This window comes from Pelophylax lessonae, assembly GCF_965119305.1.
Source record: "Pelophylax lessonae genome assembly, chromosome: 1".
NCBI classification, from domain to species: domain Eukaryota; kingdom Metazoa; phylum Chordata; class Amphibia; order Anura; family Ranidae; genus Pelophylax; species Pelophylax lessonae.
The window spans coordinates 63,390,853-63,416,564 of record NC_138768.1 but is presented as its reverse complement, the minus strand read 5'-3'; the positions used below and the strand labels follow the sequence as shown (position 1 = coordinate 63,416,564).

General features: G+C 43.6%; 1 protein-coding gene across 4 annotated transcripts in view; it reads right to left on the bottom strand.

The window, feature by feature from the left end:
* Positions 1 to 25,712, bottom strand: part of WDR7 (WD repeat domain 7) — a 654,984-nt gene that overhangs the window by 127,327 nt on the left and 501,945 nt on the right. For all 4 annotated transcript variants that reach the window (XM_082268937.1, XM_082268938.1, XM_082268939.1 and 1 more), the window contains 2 exons: positions 18,235 to 18,352; positions 1,812 to 1,961 (listed from right to left, as the gene is read on the bottom strand). In XM_082268937.1, the coding sequence (XP_082125063.1) occupies positions 1,812 to 1,961; positions 18,235 to 18,352 (268 nt within the window). The remainder of the gene's footprint in view (positions 1 to 1,811; positions 1,962 to 18,234; positions 18,353 to 25,712) is intronic.

Below are 25,712 nucleotides of genomic sequence, written 5' to 3'. Positions count from 1 at the left end.
GCCACCGCGCCCCCCCGCAACTAGAGGATGATCAAATGAAATGGAATCAGTATACAGAGGTTTACTTCTTCTGAGAGATAATAAAGGAACACTCTAACCACCATAACCACTTCAGTGATTTGGAGTGGTCATGGTGGTAGGAGTCAAAAACTCTGCACATGCTCGCCCCCTCCCCTCCGAGGCAGCCTCTGCCTACAGTTGAAAGCTGCTGTGGCCGTGCCCCCGACCCGACTTCCTTCCTCTCCAGAAAAAAATAAAATTGTCAGGGGGCAGTGGGCCGCATTGCCTGCGGTTCTGGGCCGCATGCGGCCCTCGGGACGCAGGTTGGACATGCCTGCTTTAGACTTAGGCTTTTCTTCCACTGTATGTACAGCAAAAAAGGTAAACAGCAAATATCCTACTGCTGGTATTGATGTAATTGATGCCTCAGCGAGCCCAAAATCCTCTCCCCCAGGCTATAGGTTGCAGAAAAAGACTGGTGCTATCCTTGCATGTAAAGCAGGGCATACACATACCGAAATTCGGATGGTTCAGCAGGAACAGGCTAAATTTTGGTCTATGTGTACCGATGTCCAAAAGAAGCCGGACAAACGAGTGGTTTCTTTTGATAGTCATGATGGAAAACCAGTATTGGATCAGTGCCTGCAGCTAATGACTGGTAGGAGGGGTTTGAAGTCCCTACTGTCAGATCACAAGGGCACAGGGGGAGACATCTCTGCATCGCTTGTGTTGATACGGTGCAGAGATCTATGAGGTTTTTTCTTTATCCAAAAATTCTCAACTTGTATACTTAGCTTAATTAGCAGCCTTTCTGCAACAGTACGATGCATTCTGTGCTAGATCAGAGCTAAAGTTCTCAAATAAGCAAAGCCCATGCTCCCTGCTGATTGGAGAGTACAAGCTCTGACTAAGCAAAAGATGGGCTGGACCGCTGCAGAAAGACCTTCTGCTCACACCGACCTTTTCTGCATCCTTCAGACTGGGTGGGGATGGGAGAGAATTTTTAGGCTTGTGGTCAGGACATTTATCATTTACATTTTTGCTGCAAATTGAATATATCAAGATAATGCTTCAATTGGGGATTAATAAAATAACGGGACTCTTAATGTTGGCTAAAGCCCTGTACACACAGGCCGAATATCGTGGGGTATCAGTGGGTTCAATAGTAACCGGCCGACATTTGGCCCTTGTTTACGGCAGCCAGTCCAGCTTCTCTTGACGGGGCATGATCGAAAAAGGTCTGCAGATTGGCATCTCATCAGCACTCTCAGCCAATGACAAACTGACCGCCGATGTGTTCTGGCTGGGGGGGGGCGTCCCCCTGTCAGAACACAATAGCTCAGCAAGGAGATCACTGCACCAACATAAGATTGTTATTACAGGATTTCCTCCGAGTTCTTCAGTTTTTTTTCGTTCAGCCCGCTAGTGTGTACTAGGCTTTAGCAAGGCAGGACTGCTTTGAAATGTTGATAAATGAAGCTCATTGTGCTTATAAGTTAAAAAGATTTTGGGCATAATTGTATGTGTGGCAGGTGTTATTAAAAAGGAGGTGTCATGGGGGTTTGGTTTCCATTTTATAGTGGGGCCTGGAGGAGTTTTAGCGGAGATTCTCATCTCCAGGAAATTTGAGATCGTCTAGAATGGATCCTGCAGTTGAATGTCTTCTCTTCTCTGGACATACGCTACAAAATAAACAGTCCTTTACATGCACCTCTCCAAGTATTCTGTAACTCAACTTGTGCTTACTTCCACAGAAAGAAAGTTACTTTTCACAAAGGACAGAAACATGACAGTGAGAGAAATTCCTATACCTCCACCAAGAGATCCACGACATCTGATGGCATTTTCTCGATCAGGATTTCTATGACCCTCAGAATCTCTCCCTTTGCTCGGGCCAGTGCAGTGGTGTGGATATTTTGCTGAGATTGCGTGTTTGCAGCCAGAGCCGTGTGCCTGTGGACCTGCAGAGACAGATTACAGCACAACACAGAAAAAGAAAAATCACTTATGGTATACTGAGAGCTGCAACACAACGAGCAGCTACAATTCATGAAAAAATACACTGGAGACGAGTGAATACTTGCTTTCCCTGTCTAAACCGTAGATATCCATCTTTTTTATTTGATTTTGGAGCCCCAGTTGTTGGTGTACCATTTTATGTAACATCCAGCTGTCAGTTTGCTGTTGCTGTGGGCAGCACAATACCTTAGTGGTTAGTGCTTTTGCTTAGCAGCACCTGTGTCCTCAGTTTTCTTTCAAACATAGACTTTTTTCCTCTGGAGTTTGTATGCTGTCCCTGTTTCTGTGTTCTTTTTCCCCTGGATGTACCGACTTCCTGCTGCAACCCATAAAGGTGTTGTAAAGGCAGAAGGTTTTTTTATCTTAATGCATTATATGCATTAAGATAAAAAACCTTCTGTGTGAAGAAGACCCCTCAGCCCCCTAACACTTACCGAAGGTCCCTCTATGTCCAGCGATGTCCATGAGTGTCTCAGCCAACCAAAATCCTCCCTCCTGATTGGCAGAGAAAAAGCAGCGGCGCCACTGGCTCCCACTGCTGTAAATCAAAGTCAGCTAGCCAATCAGTGGAGAAAGGGGGGGGACTGGGTCAGGGTTCCATGTCTGAATGGACACAGGAAGCTGTGATTCAGCTCGGGTGCCCCCATAGCAAGCTGCTTGCTGTGGGGACACTCAACAGGAGGGAGGGGCCAGGATCACAGAGAAGGAACAGAGAAGAGGAGGATCTGAGCCGCTCTGTACAAATCCACTGCAACAGAGCAGGTAAGTATAACATGTTTGTTACTTTTATAGGAAGAAAATAGACTTTACAATTACTTTAAAACATACTGTTAATCTGACTGGACTTCACAACTGATCTTAGAGCGTTTGTCTTTGACTGGGATATAAACTTCTAGGGTAGTAAATACATGTTTTTTTTTGGGGGGGGGGGGGGCATGTCAAGCAACCTGGGAACTTTAGGAAAAAAGGTGGAGTTGGGCTTTAAAGCAACAATTAAAAAAATCTTAAAGGAGTTTTATGGTTGCCTATATATTTATAAAATCAGTATTTTAATAGCAATACAAACTATTGTTATTTTATAATATAAGCTTATTTAAAAAATTATTTCATGTTGTGAGTGCTGCCTGTCAGCTGGCGGGCTCTTTCCACACATTCTTGAATTCCCTGCATGCTTTGCAGCTTCTCCTCCGCTATTTACTTTCATTTTCTAAGGACTACATATCCCATAATACTTTGCTTTGCCTGCAATCAGTGATTCCTGTACTGACTGCGCCTCTTGAAACTCCTCCTCTCAGCACCTTTGTAGTTCAGAAGGCAGGCTCTGTGAAATGTGTGACACAATGGTGCCTATTCTCAGGACATAGTAAATACATGCCACAGAATGCAATCAAGTAAATGTGAGTGGGTTTTCACAAACTTTTCAAAGTTCAAATTAATTCTGATTTAGATCAGTAGGCTAGTAATCGTTGAACTACAACGTGGAAATAAATACACAATTTTACATTTTGGCCAGAGATACACTTTAATCAAGCATTTACGAAATCTTAACCAAGCACATACCTGTAAAGTAGAATACTTCTCTCCTGCCACCTGCACAGCTAAGAAATTGGTCCCTGAAACCTGCTGGGAAACTGACACTTCCAGGAATGTAGAATTCAAGGGTTTCCCACAGCTCTCACGAGCTACAGCTGCTGAACTCTGTGTCACTGCTGTATGCTGTAATGTTTGGAAGTCAGAAGGTGGAAACTGTGAGTGCTGCAGGGCATCAGTCGCCAAGCAGTGGTCCACGAGAAAATGTTGGTGGTCCCCAGGGGTTCTGCCACAAATCAACATTGTGGCGGATGTATACCACCCAATGTTGTTTTCGGTGTTGTGCTCAATGCGCTGTGACAGCTAATTCTGTCAGCATGCATTGATACCTGATGCCTCCTCTGTAGTTAAAACACAGAGGGAGGCACTGGGCGTAGTGCAGAGAGCGGGAGGTAAAGAATGAGGGGACTTCCAATGGCAGGAGGGAGCACAGAGCTTGAGCTTATGGCTGGATGTAAGGAAGCAGTGTGATGCAGAGTCCGGCGGAGGGGGGAGGTCGGAGAGCCAAAGCAATGTGCGTATAAGGCAGCAGTGTGATCCAGGGAGAGGGGGGCATAGAACCAGAGCATTGTGTGTATAAAGCATGTAAAATTCATGTTAGTGGTCCACGGGATTCACAGATGTGAGTTTAGTGTGATCCATGGAGGTCAGAAAGGTTGGCGACCACTGCTGTAGGGGACCCTGTAGATTTACACTTTCAGGATGTCAGTTTCTCTGCAGACTTTATGGGACCATTTTTCAGCATCAGAGCGACTTTCAGCATTTCAGTTGACAGGAGAGGTAAGAATTTCGTTTTTTCTTTATAGGTAAGTGCTTGGTTAAACTTCATGAAAAAAAAAAAACAGGAAAAAAATGTAATGGCAGTGGAAAGTGCAATAATCTACAAACTGAATAATCTACAGCAAACTGATATCCGATTGGCTGCTACTAGCTACAATGCATTTCTGCAGCTACAATGATAGGTCAAGTTGGATGTGTCTGCAAAGATCTCAGACTGCCCACAGATCTGATCCAACCAGATTAAGTTGTGCTCATATCAAACCTCTTTTCACATTTATAGCTCTGCAAAAATAAAGCTTGGCTCCCATAATGCAGTGGGAGCTGCCCTCTTCTCCAGCATGAACTGTGTGATTGATTTCCATAAAGTAGGGAAGTGTGTCAGCTAAAGGGGTTAGATATTAACGGCTCTTGTGAAGAAACCAGGCAGAAGTATTAACTGATCAGATGTTGTCCTCCTACCAGCTCCACATTTTACTATATCCTGCTTTATAATTAGACTGGAGTTCTTCTTTAAATACTGCTTTGTAATACAGTGGAGCTTCACTTCATACATTACTGTTATTTGTACATGCATAGATCTTTAAGAGTGCTATTGGCATATTGGATGTCCCTCTGAATGATAGGGTGATCAATTGGATTTCATTTCAATTCTGTCATAAAGGATAGTAAACTGGGCTTAAGGAACAGAACACTCTCCGGGGAATGAGAAAACCTTCAATAATTACAGCTGCTGCCTCTAATTGACTGTCTGTAACATTCAGAGGAAACAGCAGACGGGAAAGTTATTACAGGATGAGAACATTTCTCTCATATTGTTGCAATGGAGTCAAGCAGTAGGCCACGTACAGGCAGTCTGTGCTCAATGTAGAGCCTATCTGGCAAAAAAAGCAAGATAAACTTAGGCCATGGGGATTTAGGTCTACTTAACATATAGAAAATCTTACATTAGGTCTTAAACACTGTCCACACTAATACCACATATACAGTATGTACATGTGATACAACTCAAAGTAACCCATAGGTGCCCGTTTACTTCCCTTGGTGCCCAGGCCAGAGCTGTACAAAGGACCTCAAGTTCAGCCCAAGTTGACAATAAAGAGACCCTGACAGGTCTCTAAATGATAAAAAGGGCCAGTTGCCAGCAAGAGAAGTAGTAGTACATTCAGCACTCCCGTATGCCGTGACTACTATCGCCCCTTCATTCCAGCACCTCCTCTATCAGTCTCTTCATCATTTGACACTTCAGGGAGTGTCTTTGCCTGCGTCTTGCCCATGCTGACACCTTCTTCTGACCCTTATGTCACTGCCAAGCCCTGTAGAGTAATCGAGGTCAGAGGAAAGAGCCCCCACATGGTGTAGTGCTAAAGAGACTGGGGGAGGATGCAGCACTAAAACATAAGAAAGGTAGGTATCATGGGCCGCTGGAGAAGGGAATATACTACTTCTTCTCTTTCAGGCAAATGGCCTTTTAACTTGGTAAAGGGTTTCTTGAAGCCCTGCCAGTCCTCACACTAACTCCAAGGACTCAACAATCTAATGACAGAACCCCAACTTGCCATTTGGGTTCTGATACTATTGTTGAAAGGTGGGTGTGGGACTTTCACTAGGCTGGGGCATGGCTTAAATTGTCTCTTTATCCCAGAGGTAAGCAACCTTTCAGAGGTTGAGATCTACCTGGACAACATGAAGGAAATCAAAGAACCCCCCCAACCCCCCCCTGGGGGGGGTGGGGCTGAGGAGCGCATAAGGAATCCGAGTTCTTCTGCCCTGCATCTAATCGCTTCTCCCCCCAACAGTAGTATTCTCTGACATCCCGACCCCCCCCCCATAGGGGTGTCCTCTACCCCCCTGCTCTCCGCCACACGGTAGTGTCCTCTGTCTCCCCCACATCCCACACGGTAGTGTCCTCTGCTCCCCCACACACACAATATTGTCCTCTGCCAGCCCACACACACGGTAGTGTCCCCTGCCCCACCACAGTAATGTCTCTGCCCCCTACAGTAGTGTCCTGTGCCCCTATCCACTGTAATGCCCTCTGCCCCTCCATAGCAGTGTCCTCTGCATGCTCTCCCCCCACGGTAGCGTCCTCTGCCCCCCCCCCACATAGCAGTGTTCTCTGCAACCCCCCCCCCCCCACACACACACAGTAGTGTCCTCTGCCCCTCCTCTCCATAGCAGTGTCCTCTGCACCCCCTGCATAACACTGTTCTCTGCAAACCCCCCCCCCCCACAACACTGTACTCTGCACCAACCCCCCCCCCCCCCCCATACACACACACACGCAGTAATGAGTAATGTCATCTGCCCCTCAGCTGTTACCTCTACCCCCCCCTTCCAAAAAAAAGTGTTCCCTGTCCCCCACAAGTAGTGACATTTTCCCCCTTCACAACACAGCTGTGTGTAGGTAGCTATCTCCTACCTTACACCGGCAGTACATCAGAGCGGAGTGAGAGGCAGCACAGTGCCAAATGGAGGGCGGGAGCTGCCATGGTTAGCTTTTCATGATAAGGTGCTGATTGGTTGCTTGGACTGTCTAGCAACCAATCATCTGCTGGTTCACTTGTAAAGTTAACTAAAGCAGTTGCCGTGCTCCCTTTATCCAGCACTTTGCTGCCCCTCACTCTGCTCTATTAAAGAAAACCGTGGAGGCTGGGGGAAAGCATCAGCACAGTACTGATCGTGATCTACCTGCCAGCTTCCCGCGATCAACAGATAGATCATGATCAATGGGTTGCCAACCCTGGCTTTAGCCAATACTTTTTTGATTTGAGTAGGAAATGGGTAGAACTTCTCTTTTTTTTGCTGTCTGTATCCCCTTGGTGAAGATTTTCCCTTACTTCTGATCCTATAGACACAACAGGAAGCATTCGCAGTGGGTCACTTTAGACATTTGTCTTTGGACACATGCGCGGCATACAAGCCATATATAATTTGTTACCCAACTCATCTAACACTAAATGCTTTATCTGAATGAATTCAGCACATGTTAATCAAATCATTGTAGCTAAAGCTTTTTTTGAGTTTTGGGCAGTGTGAGAAAAAACTGGATTTTTGACTTACCGTAAAATCCTTTTCGCTTAGGTTCATTGACGGATGCAGTCCTCTGATGCATATCAGTAGGGTAATACTGCCCCCTACAGGAGTAGGACACTAGGCAGAAAGAATTTCTGGCTACGCCTATGGGCAGTCCCTGGGGGTATACCCTTTCTCTTCCTGCATAGGATGTTAGTTTTGTATCAAAGCAGTGTCAGAGCACACCAACCCACTCAAAAAATAGAGGGGCGGGTACTGTGTCTGTCAGTGAACCTAAGAGAAAAGTATTTTACGGTAAGTCAAAAATCCAGTTTTCTCTATCGTTCATTGACAGACGCAGTCCTCTGATGCATATCAGTAGGGACGTCCCAAAGCAGTACCCAAATGAGGGGTAGGAACAGTAGAACAAAGAAAAAACAGTCCCCAAGGCCAACCAGGCAACACAGGACTCATCAGAACAACCAGAAGAGGTCCACCTGAAAACAAACAGAAAAACACCCTCAAGGAAGGCCAAGGGGCCCCCTAAACTGCAGCCTGCAAAACCTTGCGGCCAAAGGAGGCATCCGCAGATGCCATCACATCCACCATATAAAATTTGGTAAAGGTCGCCGCCTTGCACACCTGAAGCACAGACACCTGATGGCAAAAAGCCCAGGAAGTACTAAACGCCCGAGTAGAGTGTGCCTTGACAGGGAAAGGTGGAACCAGATCCATAATGGAATAAGCCTGCACCACTGTCTGTCTGATCCATCTGGAAATAGTCGCAGAAGACGCAGGCAGCCCTTTCTTCGGGTCATCCGTGAGCACAAAAAGCGAGTCAGACTTGCGAAAAGACTCGGTAGACGCCAAATACACCCTGATCGCCCAAACATCCAGGGTATGCAGAGCAAATTCCTTAGGATGTTTAGGCTTAGAGCACAAGGAAGGTAACACGATGTCCTCATTCAAGTGAAAACTGGAAAGCACCTTCGGCAGGAAAGACGGATCCGGCCGAAGTACCACCTTGTCCTTGTGAACCACCAGATAGGGAGAACAACAGGACAGTGCCACCAGTTCCAACACCCTGCACGCAGAAGTGATAGCCACCAAGAAAGCCACCTTCTGAGACAAGGTAAGCAGGGGAACCTCCCGAATATTCTCAAAGGGAGGCCTCTGGAGAACCGACAGCACCAAATTAAGGTCCCATGGTGGTAGCGGAGGTAGCACAGGAGGTACTAAGTGTCACACCCCCTGGATGAAGCTATGCACCAGGGAATGGGCGGTCAATGGCCTCTGGAAGAAAATAACCAAGGCCGAGACCTGACCCTTGATAGTACTCAAGGCCAACTTTTGATCAACTCCTAGTTGAAAGAAAGCCTAGATCCGAGCTACCGAATAGGAGCAAGGGTGGGTCCCAAGGGACTCACACTACGCAATGTACGACTTCCACGTACAATGATAAGTCGCCTGGAAGTCGCCGTCCTCGCTTTAAGCAGAGCGGTAATCACTGAAGCAGACAAACCCCTGTCCTTCAGCACCTAGCTTTAAACAGCCAAGCCATCAAAGCCAGCGACTGTAAAGCAGGATGGAAGATTGGCCCCTGAGACAGTAGATCCTCCCTGAGAGGAAGTCTCCACGGTGCGTCTGTGACAAGCCTGACCAGGTCATTGTACCAAGCGTGACGAGACCAGTCCGGAGCCACAAGGATGACCGGAATCCCTTCCGAAGAAGTCTTGGCAGCAACTTGAGAGGAGGAAAGGCATACATCAACCGGTACTGGCCCCAGGAGGGGGGGGAGAGGAGAGGGGGTCACAACAGGACAGAGGGAAACCCAGGAGTGTGAGGGTCTGGCCATCCCAGGGAGAGGGCTTGCATCTACCCCAAAATCCGCCAGGGAGGGGGGGGGGGCAATATTTACTCACCATACTGAGCGGGGGGGCTGTCGGCCAAATAGGAATGCTGCAACATAAGCCTAGACCCTGTCAAGTGCGTCCTGGCGAGACGTTTAACTCGCGGTGCCAGTCCCCGTCCAGTGGAACAATGTCGCGGCAGACCCAGCACGGAGCTAAGGCGCTCGCTGGCCAGACTGGGGTAACCGCTGGATATAGGGATCCAGCCCCTCTCCCAGCCTGGCATAATTGCTTGAAGATCTCACAGGAAAAACGTTCCAGAAAAAAAAGACTAACTAAACAAAATCTACATAAAAAAATACTTCTATGCCAGGACCAAAGATCCCAGCAAGGAACTAGGTCCTTACTCCTGACTAGGCAGATTAAAACCAACATCCTATGCAGGAAGAGAGAGGGTATACCCCCAGGGACTACCCATAGGCGCAGCCAGAAATCTTTCTGCCTAGTGTACTCCTGTAGGTGGCGGTATTACCCTACTGATATGCATCAGAGGACTGCGTCCATCAATGAACGATAGAGAAAGTTAAGGTTTTGACTACCGTCTATGAAGACGATAACAGGGCATAACGTTAGGAGATAAAGTGTCAAAATGGCCACAAAAAAAGTAAAAACCAGTCAGAAGATTCCAAACCTTCTTCACTTTTACCAAAAGGGACTCTGTTTAAGACATTTTACCTCACTTCTTGGTGGACATGGTTATCAGGACAAGAAATAAGGAGAAATCGCTCCAATGGTGGCACTAAAAGCGTAAAGAAAAAACCTGACAAAGGTTTTACGCATTCTGCTCTCTAAGCTAAAAGAAACATTATGTTATGAACTGGGCTTTACTAAAGTGATTCAAGACAAGTGCACCTAAATGCCAACATGACCGCTATATCAGCAGGGGGGACCAGCAGCGGGGGACCAGCCATGTGGCACTCCCAGAAGTGTCAAGTGCTTAAAAATTATTTAGCCCCCAGAGCTTTGCAAGAGAGCAAAGATGAGAGTCACGCTGGTTGGATGGTTATTATTAGTCGTCTTCTGCAGGGGGCCTTTTCAAAATTGGTCTTTCCAGGTAACAGGTTTGTTTTAAGGACACATGGCAAATACATTCCTTTAAATAACAGACTCGTTTTTTAAGCCACCAAAAGCCAATAAAATATAGCGCTTTAATTATTAGAGGCAGAAATTGATGGTGACGTCTGGTGTAAAGAAGGCAATTCTATAGTTTACCAACTTTGTATCAGTTTATGCATTTATAAGGGTTGCAAATTTAAAGCATTTGTAACCCTAAAAAATATATATACAGTATCTCACAAAAGTGAGTACACCCCTCACAGTTTTGTAAATATTTTATTAAATCTTTTTATGTAACAACACTGAAGAAATTACACTTTGTTACAATGTAAAGTAGTGAGTGTACAGCTTGTATAACAGTATAAATTTGCTGTCCCCTCAAAATAACTCAACAAACAGCCATTAATGTCTAAACGGCTGGCAACAAAAGTGAGTACACCCCTAAGTGAAAATGTCCAAATTGGGCCCAAAGTGTCAACATTTTGTGTGGCCACCCTTATTTTCCAGCACTGCCTTAACCCTCTTGGGCATGGAGTTCATCAGAGCTTCACAGGTTGCCACTGGAGTTCTCTTACACTTCTCCATGACGACATCACGGAGCTGGTGGATATTAGAGACCTTGCACTCCTCTACCTTCACACTTAACACCATCTGAACCAAATACGTTTATCTTGGTCTCATCAGACCACAGGACATTGTTCCAGTAATCCATGTCCTTAGTCTGCTTGTCTTCAGCAAACTGTTTGTGGGCTTTCTTATGCACCAACTTAAGAAGAGGCTTCCTTCTGGGACGACAGCCATGCAGACCAATTTGATACAGTTTGCGGCGTATGGTCTGAGCACTGACAGGCTGATACCCCCCCCCCCCACCCCTTTAACCTCTGCAGCAACGCTGGCAGCAGTCATACGTCTATTTCCCAAGGACAACCTTTGGATACGACGCTGAGCACATGCACTCAACCTCTTTGGTCGACCATTGCGAGGCCTGTTCTGAGTGGAATCTGTCCTGTTAAACCGCTATATAGTCTTGGCCACCGTGCTACAGCTCAGTAGTTTCAGGGTCTTGGCGATCTTCTTATAGCCTAGGCCATCTTTATGTAGAACAATTATTCTTTTTTTTCAGATCCTCAGAGAGTTCTTTGCCATGAGGTGCCATGTTGAACTTCCAGTGACCAGTATGAGAGAGTAAGAGCAATCACAACAAATCTAACACACCTGCTCCCCATTCACACCTGAGACCTTGTAACACTAAAGAGTCACATGACACCGGGAGGGGGGGGGAATGGATAATTGGGCCCAATTTGGACATTTTCACTTAGGGGTGTACTCACTTTTGTTACCAGCGGTTTAGACATTAATGGCTGTGTGCTGAGTTATTTTGAGGGGACAGCAAATTTACGCTGTTATACAAGCTGTACAGTCACTACTTTACAATGTAGCAAAGTTTAATTTCTTCAGTGTTGTCAAAAGATATAATAAAATCTTTACAAAAATGTGAGGGGTGTATTCACTTTTGTGAGATACTGTGCATATATATATATATATATATATATATATACACATACACACACTTTTATTTTTAAGGTGGGGGGGAACTTGGGTGGGTTCCCACACTTTTTTCCCCAGGATTTGACCCCTGCTTTAAAGGGCAGATAAAGGTTGTGTCAGTCTCTTGTTTGACAGCTGTGAGTCAGGTTTCTAGTGCACAGATATTGAGGTGTTCAGGCCGTCACACACCTTCTCCTGGAAGCTAACTGGAAACAATGAACTGGCCTTCTACAGAAGTAAAGCCTTTAGGCTGGTTTCACACTTGTGCAATGACAGACATCGCATGTGATTCGCACCGCATTGATGTGCAGATATCATGCGATGTCTGTGCAATGCAAATTCAGCCATACAAACTGTATGGCTGAAGTCGCATCGCATTTGCACCAAAGGAGTTAAGTGACATTAATGGCTATGTGTTGAGTTATTTTGAGGGGTGTACTCACTTTTGCGAGATGATGTATCTTGATTAAACAGAGGGGATGGCAGTGTTTTATCATCCTGACTTTACAACCACTTTAACTGGTTCAAAAAAAAAAATCAGATGCTTGGAATCATTTTTTTGTTTGTGTCCATTATATTTCACAATATCTTAAGGCCAGTGGGAGACACACTGTTTAAAGCTGAACTTGGGGATAAGCAAAAATTGCATAATTCTTCCTTGAATCGTGGTGTGCTTTGTGTGTTTCTTCTAGATCTGTGTTATGATCCAGGACTTAATTCACGAAAGAATTAACGCATGAGATAATTGGATCACTTGACACATTTTTTCCAATCATTTTATGCGATATTCAAAATGTAAATTCACTGTCAGTCTATATGGTATTTACCACACTAGTAAAAAACGCATGGTAAATACCACATAAACTGACCCTAAAGTAAATTCACTAAACTAAATAAATAAATACATTTGTTGAATTAGTCGTGATCTAGCCACGCATTATTCAAGGAATATATTTAATTAGCGCTGGTTGTTAAGAGCCGGCACCCGCCGGCATACTTAACAACCAGTAAATAGCATGGTTGATTAGGAGTGGGAGAACGCCGCGTCCTTAACAACCAGTCATCTGCTGTCAGCAGGTTCCCCACTGACAGAATGTAAACAAAAGTATTGCCGACATTAAAAAAAAATAAATATAAAAACCAGCGTGGGGTGAGCCCCTCCCTCCATACCAGGCCTTTCGGCATGGATTTTAAGGGGAACCCCACGGCAAAATTGAAAAAAAAAAAACAAAACCAAAAACCTGACCCGCACCGAAGCTTGGCTCCCACTGAACGACAACTCTGCCGCCACAGTCACCGACTGACCAGAAGCCAAGTGTCGTTGCGGGGGTTTTTTTTTTTTTTTTTCCATTCGGGTCAGCAGACAGCATTAATCATGATTTCTGCTGGATCTACTTCAGGGACATTTTTTTTTTTTGGGGGGGGAGAGTTTGAATAAAGGACTTGTCAAAAACTGGCTGTGTGTGTTTACTTTGCACTTAGTGAATGAGTAAGGGTACAATGTACTGTACCTATATAAAAGCTGGGCACGTTTAGCACTTGAGCGTTTGTTCATTCCAATGGGCAGAATAAATGAGTATTCTTGGCCAATGGAATGAACACTCAAGCTCTTGACGCTCCTAAACACATTTACAAAAGCTTTAGGCATGTTTTTTAAAGGCTGCATTTTCTTTCCCTGGAGCGTAAGGGAGGAAAGAGAAAAAGTCCTGAATGAATGAGGCCTAAAATGTAAATCCCTCATATTGGTCACATGATCATTATCTCAGCACTGACCACATCATTTCTGGCAAAGAAGAGGACCTTGGGAGACTGACATCAGAAACTATATCAGAAAACCTGGTGAAGACTACATGAACTGTCAGCTGAAACCTTTCTGATAGAACATTGACATGAAATTATAGCAGGGCTGTTTAATATTGTATTCATAAACACATTCTTTAGAATTTTGGTGTAGGTTTGTTAAGAAATGAGTAGGTTAGCTCTACCACTTCAATACCAGGCACTTTCACCCCCTTTCTGCACAGTCCAATTTTTAGCTCTTAGTATTTTGAATAACAATTGCACGGCCATGCAAGACTGTACCCATATTAAATTTTTATCATTTTTTGTTTTAGAAAGATAGAGCTTTCGTTTGCTGTTTTTTTTTTTTTTTAAACCACTGGGTTTTTTATTTTTTGCTAAACAAATGAAAAATAATGACATTTCTGAATACAAAAATGTTGTCTGTTATAACATTTTGCAAAATTAGTAAATTTTCTTCTTCACTGCACAGGCTGTGCTGATGAGGCTGCACTGTTGGGAACTGATGAGCACAGATAAGCTGCACTGACGGGCATGGATAAGCTGCACTGATAGGCACTGATTATCAGTGCAAACTATGTACTGTCAGCCTTGGCAGTTATCAGCTCTCCTTTCCTCACACAGAGGATTGTGTGTGAAAAAAAGGACTGCAGATAACTAGCAAGTCTGTTTTCATGTGACCAGCTGTGATTGGACACAGCTGATCACATGATAAAGGGCTGCTGGACACAGCTGATCACATGATAAAGGGCCGTTGTGATTGGCCCTTTGCCGAGATCTGTGATCAGTTGTGTTCAAAGGACACATCGGTCACAGAGCGCTCCACAGAAGGCATGGTTCTGGGAGGACATCCCAGAACTGGAGAGCCGCGCTGTAGTTGTCTTTCAGCTAAAGCACAGTAGGTAAGTGGTTAATAAAATTGACTTGATTGACTAATTGGTGAAATCAGTCTGCAGGTTTTTTATTTGGACTGTTTTTAAACGTTTTTTTTTTCTCCTCATCTGAACCCAATTCATGTAACTTTTAGCACTCCGATTACATGACAAGCACTTTTTTTCATACAAACTTCACATATGGCTAAGTCAGGTAAGGCACCTGCTGAAAGCAGGTGATATTTAGTCAATTAAAAGCAAGATGGAGTCACCCACTGATGAATTTTTGCCCATTTTCCAGTTGGTCACAAAGCACATTATCATTAAGGCATATATGTTTTGTGGTGCACTATCCCCCATTCTAAATGGCACTCCAACTCACATATGTAGTAATAGAAAACACACCATGATGTACAGCAGTGAATGCTCTGTAAGTTGTGTTGCCAAAAATATTTAAAGTTTTTCTTTTTTTGTTTAACTGAAAACCTATTCAAAATTACTGGGCTGCCATAACACAATGTGCCTGTGCCTGAAAAATTGTGTGTTAATGTGAATGGGCCCTAAGAGTCAATATAAAAGTTTCTTTAATAGAAGAGTAACATATATTTGTTTTGGGGGTGTTCTATTTCATGTAGTCCGAGCTGAACAAGGGGGCCTATGCAGCATGGACAAATGTCATGTGTCTTCCCAGTGAAGAAAATGTTAAGGTTTTTTTTTTTTATATAAATTTTTACCATTTTAAATTTTTTTATTTTTTGGTCACTGGTGTTCTCATTTTTATTCTAGATTTTATTATTGTGCTTTACTGGGTATACCCCTGACAGCTGCTTTGTCTATCTTCCAACAATCAAAGACCAGCAATTACCCTACAATAAAACTCTCCTTGTATTACTATTATGTGCACTTTCTGGCATTTCAGCATGCAAAATGTGCAGCTAGCCCAGTTTGCATGGAAAATATTTGCCAACTAAATACATTGGCAAAGAGTTTATATCAAATTGGTGAAAGAGTTAAAAGTTTTTTTTTGTTTTGTTTTAGCAACCCTTTGGGTGGAATAAAATGACTCTTTCGCTTCCCAAAAAATTGCTCCTGTAATAGAAGAATCTGAATACCTCTTCCATGGGTGACTAGTCCAGACTGTTGTCTACAAGTGCTAAAGCCTCTAAAAGAATCTTCAGCATTCAAATTTTGTGTATCGGTCGCATTTATATTTACGGCGGCCAAGGTCGTCATAGCTTGTTCCTGGCGGTCCCCGGTAGTATTATTGGAACTGCTTAAAGCTAAGTTGACCTGGATTATGGTGAATGAGTGAATGGTAGCCATCCTTCAGGATAAGCTTCTCCTCTTTGAGAAGACCTGGGACCCCTGGATGAGATATTTGGCGGGGCCTCGGTGAGTGGTGAAAATTCCCTTGTTGACTTCTGCTTGAGTGGCCCTCCGCGACTGCTCTGCCCCCCTGTGGCGGACCCGGACACCGATCCCCCCCCTATTAACCCTTGACCCCATCTTCTCCCATCCCTCTCCTTCCCCTTTCCGTTTCTTTCTACTTTCTTTTTCTTCCTCTCCTATCTCTTTCTCTACCCCTCTTTTTCTTTGATGCTCTGTCACCTGACAGGGTCCCCCGGGGACCTTTCTGAAACTCGTTAGCACCGCTTATTGCGGCCTCATTGTTACCCATTGTAATATTTTGCATTTGATATACCCCTGAGGTCACTTTGATGTCCCGGGGCCGGTTGGGTGGCGGTGGGTTGGGGCTTGGGTGATCGCTCCCCCCCCCCGTTCGGCGCAGTGTGTTCCCTTTTTGGGGTGCCGGGGGGGGGGGGGGGGGCGTCAGCGGGCCCGGGCCGGACTCGGGTCGCCTCGGTACGGGACATGGTTGGCTATATGTTGCTTAGCGGGATGCGTTGTTATGTGTTCCCTTGGGGGCTGCGTCCCTGCTAACTTTCTTGCACTATGTTGTTGTGTATCCTGACAGATGCTATTCTGTTGTTTTCTTATGTATGTCTACCTTGCACTTAAAACAAATAAAAATCTATTGAAATCTAAAATTTTGTGTATCAGGTTTCTGGCCCCTGCTGGGCTCAATGGTTTCTCCTACCAGACCCTATGTTGCTACTATGTCCTGTAGTAATGCAGAGGCTTGCAGACAGAACCACAGTGTAGAGGGGGGAGCCGTCATCCCACACTAGTGTTCAATGCTGAAAATTCCGCAGGAGGTTCTATTTCATCTAGTCTGAGCTGAACAAGGGGGTCTGTGCAGCAAGGACAAATGTCATGTGTCTTCTCAGTGAAGAAAATATAAAGATTTTTTTTAAATGTAAAATTTTACCATTTTACATTTTTTAAATTTTTGATCACTGGTGTTCCCATTTTTATTCTAGATTTTTTTTATTGTGTTTTACTGGGTATACCTCTGCCAGCTCCTGACAGCTACTTTGTCTATCTTCAACAATCAAAGACCAGCAATTACCCTATAATAAAATAAAACTCTCCTTGTATTACTATTACGTGCACTTTCTGGCATTTTAGCATGCAAAAGTGTGCAGACAGCCCAGGTTGCATGGGAAATATTTGCCAACTAAATACATTGGTAAGGAGTTTATATCAAATTGGTGCAAGAGTTACATTTTTTTTTCTTTTGTTTTGTTTTAGAAACCCTTCGGATGGAATAAAATGACTCTTTCGCTGCCCAAGGAATTGCTTATGTAATAGAAGAATCTGAATACCTCTTCTGAATACCTCTTCCATGGGTGACTACTCCAGACTGTTGTCTACAAGTGCTAAAGCCTCTAAAATAATCTTCAGCATTCAAATTTTGTGTATTGGGTTTCTGGCCCCTGCTGGGCTCAATGGCTTCTCCTACCAGACCCTATGTTGCTACTGTGTCCTGTAGTTATGCAGGGGCCTGCAGACAGAACCATAGTGCAAAGGGGGGAGCTGTCATCCGACACTAGTGTTCAATGCTGAAAATTCTGCAGGAGGTTCTATTTCATGTAGTCCGAACTGAACAAGGAGGTCTGTGCAGCATGGACAAATGTCAAGTGCTAAAGCATATAAAAGAATCTTCAGCATTCAAATTTTGTGTATCAGGTTTCTGGCCCTTGCTGGGCTCAATGGTTTCTCCAACCAGACCCTATGTTGCTACTGTGTCCTGTAGTAATGCAGGGGCCTGCAGACAGAACCACAGTGCAGAGGGGGGAGCCTTCATCCCACACTAGTGTTCAATGCTGAGAATACTTCAGGAGGTTTTAGCACTTGAAGACAGTGTGGTATGGACTCACTTCCCAATGGAAAGGTAAGTATTCAGTCTTCAATGGCAGGAGCAATTCTTCAAATTTTCTTTTTTTGGTAAGCAGCAGAGTTGCTTGAATGAATTTGTTCCAATGGCTCTACAGGGAGATCAAACCGAGGGGGTGCTCTAAAAGGCTGAACAATATGGAGCCTGCTGCCCTGATTTGTTGAGCCCCGTTTTAATGAACTGTGGTTTTCTCAAAATTGTCTCTTCCGAATAGGATTAGAAATTTTTACGGAACCCCTTAGATAATGTACAACTGGGAAGAAGGCAATTAACAAAAAAAGAAACAGGTTTTACCATTCAGAAAGAATTTGGTGCAGATGCAATGAAAAGATGGAGAGAAGGTTTTTACCTCCTTAGCAATCGTTGTTATGAAGGCGGGTGGTCTGGCCGTGGCAATGAGCGACAGAGCGTGTCGTGCCGAGCGGGCTGAGTCCGCTGCCGGGCTCAGGGGCAACCCGATTGTGATGCTAAATAGGGATCAGGCAGAAAGGAAGAAGAATAAAAAAGGAGGCATTAGAAACATATAGAGTGAAAAGATTAGACACAGCTTATAATGTCAGTTCAAGGTCAATGGGATCACTCAAACAGTTAGAATATAATGGACTCCCAACAAAAAGCAGTGATTAGGAGTCAGGGTGTTCCTGCATGACATACAAAATCGAATAATTAAGCGTGAAGATTGAAAACAGTATGTGAATCTGTCCGAAGTGTTAAAAGGGTCTTGTTAACAAATGATGCAGCCCCGGCTCTGAATACATATCACAAAAGACCAGGGCCCAACAACAGCACTGTTTCCAATATTCAGGCAGGGTTTTATATGGCAGATGGATGTGTTTAATAAAAACACTTCCTGTGTCTGTCCCAGAGTCCTTTACAGTTGCTGAATGTCAAAAGCCACCATTTCTACAATGGATGGAAGGCTCTGGTAAAAAACCGTGTATACCAATAATGCATGAAAACATGTTTAAAAGCAGGATAAAATGAATTCAATATTCAGCCTCTCTTCAAATTCAAATAGCAGATCTAAAACCAAAATATATTATTTCATTGTGGATAGAGTAGGGATTGATTAAGGTGTATACATAATCAAAGGGTTTTTTTGGTCAGAGTAGGGAAATGTTTAACCACTATCAGGTTATTTTTGCTGTATGTATTCCTCTACATTGATCTTCTTGGAGACACCACAGGAAAAGAGATTAGAGTAAAGGGTCGTACACATGGGCCAAATATTGGGTGGTATCAGCAGGGTAAATAGAAACCAGTGGACATTCGGACTGTGTGTACAGCAGCCCGTCCAATAGAAGCCAGCATGACCAAAAAAAGGAGCCAATGGCTGAAAGTGCTGACTGGTGTGTTCTAGCGGGAGGGGGGCATCCCCCTGTCAGAACACAATAGCTTAGCAGGGGAGATCACTGTACTAACATGCCATAGTTAGTAGAGCGGCTCCTCCCAAGCTCTTCAATTTTTTTTCATTCAGCCCACTGGCGTGACACTGAAACACTTGGACCTCATTTCTTTCCCTTCTGATTGGTCAGTGCGGTCACATGCCAGCATTTTCCAATTAGAGCTGTAGCAGGGACAGGTTTGGTTGGGAGGGTACCAAAAAGTGGCAACCACCCAAACCTATAACTACCCTTTGCAGCAAGGTGCACATAGAAGGGCAACACATCACAAACAAAGAAAGATTGCCCAGCACACTTATCAGCTAGCCTGCAAAAAAAAAAAAAAAAAAGACGGACTAATGGGCCATACACACTATAAGATTTTCTGAAGACTTTTTCCTTTAGACTTACCAAAACCATATACTATGAGGTCAAACCTAAACACTTTCAATTTGTATGCAATCTGGCAGGCCCTTGCACTACATAGAAAAGGTAAATCTGAAGGAAATCTAACCACAAAAGTTGGATAGTGTGTATCCAGCTTAAGGCTGGCCATACATGTGTCAAATTTGGAAAGAACATTCTTTTGCAAATCAGAAATTTCGTGCCTTTTGTACATCGAAGGTGCCACCATTGATTTCGAAATTCGACTGACCAAGCCTTCAATTTCACCATTTATTGCTACAGAAAAGAATTTTGGTGGCCTGGAAATCTTCTTTTCTTTCCGGGAATTTTCTTTACTTGCAATCATGCAAATTTCTATTTTGATAATATTTCTCGCACGATTTTCTCCCATCATTGATTAGAAAATCGTTTATTTTTCAAAAAATTTTCAAACGTGCCCGATCACTCAAATTCAATGATTGTACGAAAATCGGCCGTTGCTGTGGCTCACTAATGGTGCAAAATTTGAACGAAAATTCTTTGATAAGATTTTCAAAAGAAAATTCTTTCGAAATTCGACCCATGTATGGCCAGCCTAACAATGCATGTTAAAAAGAAAGGGGTTTGTTTGCACACATTTACAAATTTATGCATAAGCATCAGTGCCTACGTCAAGGCCCCTCTGTGTAGAGTTGCCCTAACTGTATAATTTTCTCCCAAGTTGGAGCACAAATAGCAGTGGATGAATGAAAGCCTGGTAGACACAGGCTGAATATTGGCTGGTTCAAAAGAAACCAGCCGTCAATGGACCTGTGTGTACATTAGCTTGTTGGCTTCTGTGGAACAGGCATATTGGTGATGGCAGCCAATGGCTGAGAGCGCTGACCGGTGTGTCCTGGCGGGGGCCAGTTTCCTTGTCAGAACACAATAGCTCAGTAGGGGGATCACTGTACTAACATCGGATAGTTAGTACAGTGAGCCTTCAAGCTCCTCCGTTTTTTTTTTGTTTAGCCCGCTGGGTTGAACAAAAAAGAAAAAGATAGTGTGTAGTAGGCTTAAAGGCTCCCTCCAGACAAACCTGCCTTTAATCTACTCACTGCTATATGTGCTCCAACCTGGGAGACTCTGAAAATTATAAAGTTAGGACTAGTGATCGACCAATATCGTTTTTTCGTTGCCAATACCGATATTTTGGCCAATGAGTATCGGTATCGGCCGATATTTTTGTACATTTAATTTTTTTTTATTTTTTACTTTACAGGTACTCTTGTGGAGGGATTTTGGGGTCTAAAAGACCCCAACCCCCTCCACTGCACTTGAAAGCATTCAAAACGCCAAGTTTGGCTGTTATTTTTTTTGAATCTGGCGCCAGACAGTTCTCGGAAGTGATGTCACTCATGACATCACTCCCGGGTTTTTTCATGGTGACCCGATCAGAGCTGAATGCGGCTTTGATCGGGTCTTCGGCGGCCATGCAGGCTGGTTGCCTGGGTCTCCCGCATCGGTTGTCATTACTATGGACGCCGGTACCAGGGTGATGCCTCCAGCTGCTGGCATCACTCCGGTACATGCACTTACCCGAAATATCGGCAATATCGGTCACCTTGGTGGAAAGTGCAGATCGGCCCTCGATATATCGGCTTTGCCGATAATCAGCCGATCTTTAGTTAGGACCGTAGTACACAGAGGAGCCTTGACGTAGGAACTGTGGCTTATGCATATATCTGCAAATGTGTGCAAACAAAACCCTCTGCTTTTAATGTGAATGGTAAGAATGGGTCAGTTTGGTTTTAGGTTTTTTTTTTTTTTTTGCAGGCTAGCTGGTAAATGTGCTGGTAAATATAATGGGAAATCTTTGTTTGTGAGGCTGGAATGGTGTAGGTTGTTAGAACACCTTTTCATTTTTTTTTTTTTTTTTTTTCAAAAGGTGAACTTACATTTTAAAGGATAAGTTCACTTTCAGAACATGTTACATGTTCCAACTCCTGCAGCTCTCTCAAAGAGCTTCCAGGATGCTGGTGAGCACTCTGGCAGTCCATTGATTCTTCCTATTCTAAGGTAACTGCCCTGTACCTGCTGAGAGTCTGCAAGAGACTAAGATTGCACCCAATATCTGCTGATTGTGGGTGCAATGTTCTGCAGGCTGCAGAATAAAAAAATAACAAATGCACAGTTTTTTTACATCCAAAAAAATGTACATTTATTTTTTTTTTCTTTTGACAAGATGAATCCTTTAAGACAAATAAAGGGGTATATCTCTTCAGCATGAAGACAGACATCAATAAAAACTTGAAAGAGGGTCTAACCCTTACCTAATCTATCCAGAACTAAAACAGAAAAAAACATTTAGTCCTTAAATACACTTTAAAGCTGAACTCTATAATATAAATACAGATATAAAAAGGAAGCGGAACATCAATTGTCATCAAACATCATTACCTAACATCACAAATGCTATTTACGCTGAATGGAGATAGATTCCCACAGCCCCCCCACATTTGGTGGAAAGCCTTTTCATAAGACTGAAGGCTGCTGCAGCTGAAAATTAGGGGAAACTCTGTATAATGCCTATGGTTTTGGAAAGGGATGTCCATCAAGCTCAATTAGCAGAGCATAAACTTTTGGCCATATAGTGTACCTTCTCAAAACTCCTGATGCTCCCTGCACCCTGTTTGCTCAATGTTTGCCACCCACATCAAACCCCATCTTATGAACCCAGGCTTATACACATACCCTGTTCCTCAGTGTCTTCTCTTACCAGATTCTGTCAGACAGGGAGCTGTAAACATGGGCCAAATGTCGGCCAGTGTCTACTGCACCGGCAGATTTTGGACGATGTTTGGTCCGTGTGTACCTGGCATTAGCCTGGGCTCAGTGCATTGCTGCATAGAATGTCACTAACACATCCCTAGGGTGCAACATTTAAGTTCCACTGGCTCCAGTCCACAGACCAATGCTAGAGAAGGCAGACAGGGCTCATCATATGAACACATGGAATACATTTAAACAAAGGAATATATGCTTTAAAGCGGAGTTCCACCCATTTTTAATAGGTTGGATTACATAGATGTATGTAATCCCCTTTAAAACGACTTTTACCAATGGAAACTTTTTTTTTTTTGCTAGTAAATACCTTAATTTCTGCTTTATTCCTCCTCTCCTCACTTCAGGGTCCGATCGGCGATGACGTCATTCGGCGATTCGCAGTGTGTGCTGGGATGTATTCCATGCCAGAAATCTCGCAGTATTACCCAGGAGCTGAGCTGTACTGTGTGTATTCAGGCCGTGACCTGCCCCGCCTCCTCTCAGTGAGTTGTACTGTATGCATTTAATTCAGGCCGTTCTCTGCCCCGCCTCCTCTCAGTGAGCGAGGACTGAAAGCATTATATCCTCACTGAGCTCACTGAGAGGAGGCGGGGCAGAGGCGGGACAGAGGCGGGGCAGAGAACGGCCTGAATACACACAGTACAGCTCAGCTCCTGGGTAATACTGCGAGATTTCTGGCATGGAATACATTCCAGCACACACTGTGAATCGCCGAATGACGTCATCGCCGATTGGACCCGGAAGTGAGGAGAGGAGGAATAAACAAGAAAATAAGGTATTTACTAGCAAAAAAAAAAGTTTCCATTGGTAAAAGTCGTTTTAAAGGGGATTACATAGAACTAAAGTTACGAAAATGGGTGGAACTCCACTTTAAATTACTGTTAGATGTAAGGAAGGGTGAAGGGATGGGGAGGTAAAAAGTGGCTTGGTGGGTTTACTAGAAAACTGGAGCTTAGCTTTAAAATACATTTTAAAAAAATAGCCCCTTCACATCTAATGACACCAGCCATGCCAATGGACCAGGGTATCCATGCTGGGCCCTGCCATCTTAATACCAGCCTGTAGGTCCTTCAGTATACTGTAAAGTGCATGCTGAAATTAAATCATCACGCATACAGAAAATCTATGTGTGGTCCGATTTAACAGGATAATACATTTACACTGGGATAAAGGAACAATAATGACCAATCATTTTGCAGCATTATTAGGCTAGAAGCATAGCCTGTATATGTTTTATGCACACTTTATAGTTTAACCTTTAAAGCAGGTCCCTTCTTAACCTCTTGTATTGAATTGTATTGCACCTGTACGGTCTGCCTGCACTTTGTAAAGCGCTGCGTATACTGCTCGTGCTATATAAATCCTGTATAATAATAATAATATTAATAGTATGCAAATATGGCTGCCATAATGTTTATATATAAAATAATTAACAAACTAGTTTGCACACTGATTTTTAATCGCATAGATCTCACACATATTCTAATATGCTAAACAATAAAAGATGTATTCCCATACAAGGAGCTTATGATCTAATCCTCCCAACATGGTTGTGTACACACACGTACCACCCTAAAACATTTACAGATTTCAATTTCCAGAAAACCAGGTGTACTGTATGCATATGTAATGGCAAGGTACATATTCATTGAAGAAGAAAGCAGAGAGATGACCAAATCAGTCTGCTGCTCTTTAATGTCCAGTCAACAGGCTGGGGGTGGGTAGAGGATATTACTGTATTCCTTAACGGTAAGTGGAATCATCTACCTGGCTGTATTTTGTGGCTGGGCTGTGTAAATTGCAGAACTGGATAGACAGAATGACAGTTACCTTTTATGTACTTCATCTATGCATTTACAGTGCCTTAAAACATATTCATCATACCCCTTGAAATTTTACACATTTTGTCATATTGCAAACAAAAACATAAATGTATTTTATTGGGATTTTATGTGATAGACCAACACAAAGTGGCACATAATTGTGAAGTGGAAGGAAAATGATAAATGGTTTTTACATTTTTTTTACAAATAAATATGAGAAAAGTGTGGCATGCATTTGTATTCAGCCCCCTTTTCTCTGATACCCCTAACTAATGTCTAGGGGAACCAATTGCCTTCAGAAGTCACCTAATTAGTACATAGAGTCCACCTATGTGTAATTTAATGTCAGTATAAATACAGCTGTTCTGTGAAGTCCTCAGAGGTTTGTTTGAAAACCTTAGTGAACAAACAGCACAATCAAGGCTAAGGAACACACCAGACAGGTCAGGGATAAAGTTGTGGAGATGTTTTAAACAGTGTTAGGTTTTTAAAAAAAATATCCCAAGCTTTGAACATCTCACAGAGCACTGTTCAATCCATCATCCAAAAACAGAGTATGGCACAACTGCAAACCTACCAAGACATGGCCGTCCAGCTAAACTGACAGGCCAGGCAAGAGGCCCATGGTATCTTTGGAGAAGCTGCAGAGATCCACAGCTCAGGTGAGAGAATCTGACTACAGGACAACTATTCATCAAGCACTCCACAAATCCGGCCTTTATGAAAGAGCGGCAAGAAGAAGCCGTCGTTGAAAGAAAGCCATAAGAAGTCCCATTTGCAGTTTGCGAGAAACCATGTGGAAGAAGGTGCTCTGGTCAGATGAGGCCAAAATTTAACTTTTTGGCCTAAAAGCAAAATGCTAAAAGGAAACCAACACTGCCCATCACCCTGAACACACCATCCCCACCGTGAAACACAGTGGTGGCAGCATCATGTTGTGGGGATGCTTTTCTTCAGCAGGGACAGGGAAACTGGTCAGAGTTAATGGGAAGATGGATGGAGCCAAATACAGAGTAATCGTAGAAGAAAACCGGTTAGAGTTAGTAAAAGACTTGAGACGGAGGCAGAAGTTCACCTTCCAGCAGGACAACGACCCTAAACATACAGCCAGAGCTAAAATGAAATGGTTTATGTTTCAATGTTTTTATTGAGTTTTCATTATAGTAGACAAGTGTACAGAAACTTTTTATAGCCGTCAATACTTTGTTAGTCTTTTGAACATGACAGTGTACATTGTAGAAATGCAATAAAGTTTTATGCTTTCCATTGGTAAACTTGTACAAGGCAATCATTGCCAGTGCAGGCCTAATCAAAACATGTCGCCCACCAACCCCGGACACCCCTCTGGGAACACACTGTGCCCTGGAGCGGAGGGCGGCACACCCGGTCCTAAGTTCTCTATCTCAACAATA